We start from the raw sequence: 4042 nt of genomic DNA, 5'->3' as shown, positions 1-4042 counted from the left end.
AGAAGTGTACTGGTACCAATATTTAAGAATAAGGGGGATGTGTGGGACTGTAATAACTACAGCGGGATAAAATTGATGAGCCACAGCATGAAGTTATGGGAAAGAGTAATGGAAGCTACTGTAGGTTAAGAAGTGAGGTGATGATTAGTGAGTAGCAGTAAGGTTTTATGCCAAGAAAGAGCACCACAGATGCAATGTTTGCTCTGAGGATGTTGTTGGAGAAATATAGAGAAGGCCAGAAGGAGTTTCGTTGCGTCTTTGTGGACCTGGAGAAAGCATATGACAGGGTGCCTCGAGAGATGCTGTGGTATTTTATGAAGAAGTCAGGAGTGGCAGAGGAGTATGTAAGAGTTGTACAGGATATGTACGAGGGAAGTGTGACAGTGGTGAGGTCTGTGGTAGGAGTGACGGATGCATTCAAGGTAGAGGTGGGTTTACATTAGGGATCAGCTCTGAGCCCTTTCTTATTTGCAATGGTGATGGATAAGTTGACAGATGACATTAAACAGGAGTTCCCATGGACTATGATGTTTGCTGATGGTTGAGGAGACCCTAGAGAGGTGGAGATATGCTCTAGAGAGGAGAGGAATGAAGATCAGTAGGAACAAGACAGAATACATGTGTGTAAATGAGAGGGAGGTCAGTGGAATGGTGAGGATGCAAGGAGCTGAGTTGGCGAAGGTGGATGAGTTTAAATACTTGGGATCAACAGTACAGAGTAATGTGGATTGTGGAAGAGAGGTGAAAAAGAGAGTGCAGGCAGGGTGGAATGGGTGGAGAAGAGTGTCAGGGGTACTTTGTGACAGACAGGTATCAGCAAGAGTGAAAGGGAAGGTCTACAGGACGGTAGTGAGACCAGCTATGTTGTATGGGTTGGAGACGGTGGCACTGACCAGAAAGCAGGAGACAGAGCTGGAGGTAGCAGAGTTAAAGATGCTAAGACTTGCACTGGGTGTGACGAGGATGGATAGTATTAGGAATGAGTACATTAGAGGGTCAGCTCAAGTTGGACGTTTGGGAGATAAAGTCAGAGAGGCAAGTTTGCGTTGGTTTGGACATGTGCAGAGGAGAGATGCTGGGTATATTGGGAGAAGGATATTAAGGATAGAGCTGCCAGGCAAGAGGAAAAGAGGAAGGCCTAAGAGAAGGTTTATGGATGTGGTGAGAGAGGACATGCAGGTGATGGGTGTAACAGAACACGATGTAGAGGACAGAAAGATATGGAAGAAGATGATCTGTTGTGGCAACCCCTAATGGGAGCAACAACAAATCAAATTAATAATATATTGAACAATTATTATAAATGCAAATGCAAATAAGCAATACAACTCTGTGACAAGAGGAGGCGCAGTTTCTAATGGTATATTCCAAAGAAGACACCCAAGTCCCGCCCCTTCTGACTGATCTGCTATAGAAACTGACGGCACAGAAAGGTGGCATCTTTAAGCAGACCTGTACCTGAGTCCGCTAAGATCCAGAGAGCAAGAGAGCCTACAAGGCTGACCTTAAATTGGTGTCTTTTTAGTTGTGCGCTTAAACACCTGTTTTTGATTTTTAATTTTTGGATAATTAAACACTGTTACTGGGCTGGTACCCCAATATTTCTTTCTGCTTCCAACTACTTTCTTGTCACTGGCCACAATATACATACATATATATATATATATATATATATATATATACTGTATATATATATATATATATAATATAAAAGCCCAGTGCGGCGTCCGTGTCCGTGTCCGGGTCCGGGTTCCTTTTGGCTGTATAGCCGCCCCCGTAGAAAAGCCCCAGTTCTTCCCCTCTCAGAATTCCTGCTTACCCCTCTCCGTTCTTTCCCCTTTGTGTACGTGAGTATTTCGACTCCCACGTCTGAGTCGGGTGGTTCCCCTGCTCACCAATTCGTGTGTTTCAAGCCGCGATTTTCTATTTTCTCCCTTCCGGCCAACTATGCCTTTCCATCTTCAGATACCCATGTGCACTTGTATGGAGGAGACCTTACAGAACAATGCCGAAACGAAAGGCAACTGAACCTGCTGCTGCGAGAGACGACACATTACAGCGTGATCACGAAGCAAAGAGGCAAAGGTGTGCCAGTCGCTCGCAAGAAACGGACACTCAGCATTCACACAGATTAGCTCAACGACGCGTCTCTGCTGCACAACGAAAGGCAACTGAAACTCCTACGGAGAGAGAAGACAGATTACGCCGTGATCGCGAAAGAAAGAGGCAAAAGTGTGCCAATGAGACACCCGACGACAGGTCCTTACGATTGCAAAACAACCGTAATAGACAAACCCCTACAGAGAGAGAGGACACATTACGCCATGATCGTGAAAGAAAGAGGCAAAAGCGTGCCAATGAGACACCCGACGAGAGGTCCTTAAGATTGCAAAACAACCGTAACAGACAAACTCCTACAGAGAGAGAGAACACATTACGCATGACCACTTACTTGAAGCAAACATAATCACTGGTAAACACTGTGGTCAACACGTCTTCATCCCCAGGATAGGTCTCGATACTATGGATGACTCTGACCTGCCTTTTGACATGCACAGAAGGCAATTCCCACTCCGATTGGCATACGCTATTACAATAAATAAGGTGCAGGGTCAAACACTAGATCTTGTAGGTATATTCCTACCGGAGCCTGTCTTCACACATGGCCAGCTCTATGACGCCTTCTCCAGAGGAAAAGGTTTTCCAAAAGTCAAAGTCAAAATATTGCCTTGCAAAAGTCAAGGGAAATTACTACAAGATACTAATAAATACTTCACACAGAACGTTGTTTACCAAGAAGTACTCGTCCACTCGAATGCCACAGGATTGTGTGACTCCACAGATATTACTATGTGCAATGAAGGTGACAGACTCGATGACACAGTGCTGCATGTCACTGACGAAGTTAATGAAGACCACTCAAATGACCTACATCTCTTTGCTCTTCAGAATGAAGTACCACTACATGCCCCCTCGACAAGCACAGGACGTCCTCAACGGTATGATCCTCCTCTTCCTTACAACCATTTACACAACGTATACGATTCTGATTAGTCTGCGTTCCACACTTCGTGAATCATGGGTTTTGTTTTGAAATTTTGTTTCCCATGCAAAAATCAAATGCGGTGCGATGAAGGACCCAGTTCACAACTGGCAGCCGCATTTAAACAGGGAGTCCTTCAACTGTGGTCATCCAACGCGCAGTGTAGCGTGCGCCAAGTCGCTAGTATATATATATATCTTCATCACTAACTGCCATTATGGTTTCCACAGAAGGTACTGAGGGAAGGCTAGGAAAGTAGGTATATTTTAGCAAAGTCTCTAACTTGCATTTAGTAAAAGAAATGTGTTGATGAGGGGCATCCATCCATCCATCCATCCAGTATCCAACCCGCTATATCCTAACTACAGAGTCACGGGGGTCTGCTGGAGCCAATCCCAGCCAACACAGGGCGCAAGGCAGGAAACAAACCCCGGGCAGGGCGCCAGCCCACTGCAGTGATGAGGAGCAGTTTATCAAAAATGAAATGGATAGATATTTTAAACCTATATAATATTCCTCTTTATTGTATTTTTTAAACTCTGGTGCAGTCGATAGGTTGGTATCCATAATAATACAGAAGAAAATAATGAAAATAATAATAATAAAGTGGACATTCTAATGCTGCATTCCACTTTTCTAGGAAGCTGGATGTTGGATCTGAGAATGACATCCGAGTTGAACACATTACAGTAAAACATTCAGAAAAATAATATGCCGCCTAAAGGAAAACTTTTTGTGTGCTTGCTTTTACAGAATACAGATACTACATCTGAAAAACACATCACACAGTATTTTACACATCCAAACACCATAGTAACCTGCCCACAGGTAGACATTGGGCAGTACTAGGTGTACAACTAATTTAATTTGACAGACAGAAGTGCTAAATAATACTACAGCTTTCACTTCCATTGATGTGAGGTGCACCCATCTTGCATTTTGACAATTGGGGCTGACTCTCCGAGTATGAAATCCGACTTGTGGGGGCATTCCAGTTGA

At 44.0% G+C, this 4042-nt stretch overlaps 1 protein-coding gene across 1 annotated transcript; it reads left to right on the top strand.

The window, feature by feature from the left end:
* The first annotated feature begins 567 nt into the window (after nucleotides 1-567).
* LOC127529327 (uncharacterized) lies at nucleotides 568-3816 on the top strand. Its single transcript, XM_051932454.1, has 4 exons — nucleotides 568-1240; nucleotides 1966-2020; nucleotides 2950-2999; nucleotides 3797-3816. Exons 1-4 carry the CDS (start codon nucleotides 589-591, stop codon nucleotides 3814-3816), a joined length of 777 nt encoding a protein of 258 aa, XP_051788414.1. The 5' UTR covers nucleotides 568-588.
* The last annotated feature ends 226 nt before the right edge of the window (nucleotides 3817-4042 follow it).

The sequence above is a fragment of the Erpetoichthys calabaricus genome, chromosome 10 (genome assembly GCF_900747795.2).
Source record: "Erpetoichthys calabaricus chromosome 10, fErpCal1.3, whole genome shotgun sequence".
In the NCBI taxonomy this organism is placed as follows: domain Eukaryota; kingdom Metazoa; phylum Chordata; class Cladistia; order Polypteriformes; family Polypteridae; genus Erpetoichthys; species Erpetoichthys calabaricus.
Note: the sequence above shows the minus strand (reverse complement) of the source record. Positions and strands in the feature narration are given on the sequence as shown.

Coding starts and splice junctions, on each gene's coding strand:
- LOC127529327 (XM_051932454.1), top strand. CDS start 589: ATGAAGATCAGTAGGAACAAGACAGAATACATGTGTGTAAATGAGAGG. Junction 1,241..1,965: donor ATGGAAGAAGATGATCTGTT/GTGGCAACCCCT, acceptor TTCCATCTTCAG/ATACCCATGTGCACTTGTAT. Junction 3,000..3,796: donor AGCACAGGACGTCCTCAACG/GTATGATCCTCC, acceptor TTGCTTTTACAG/AATACAGATACTACATCTGA.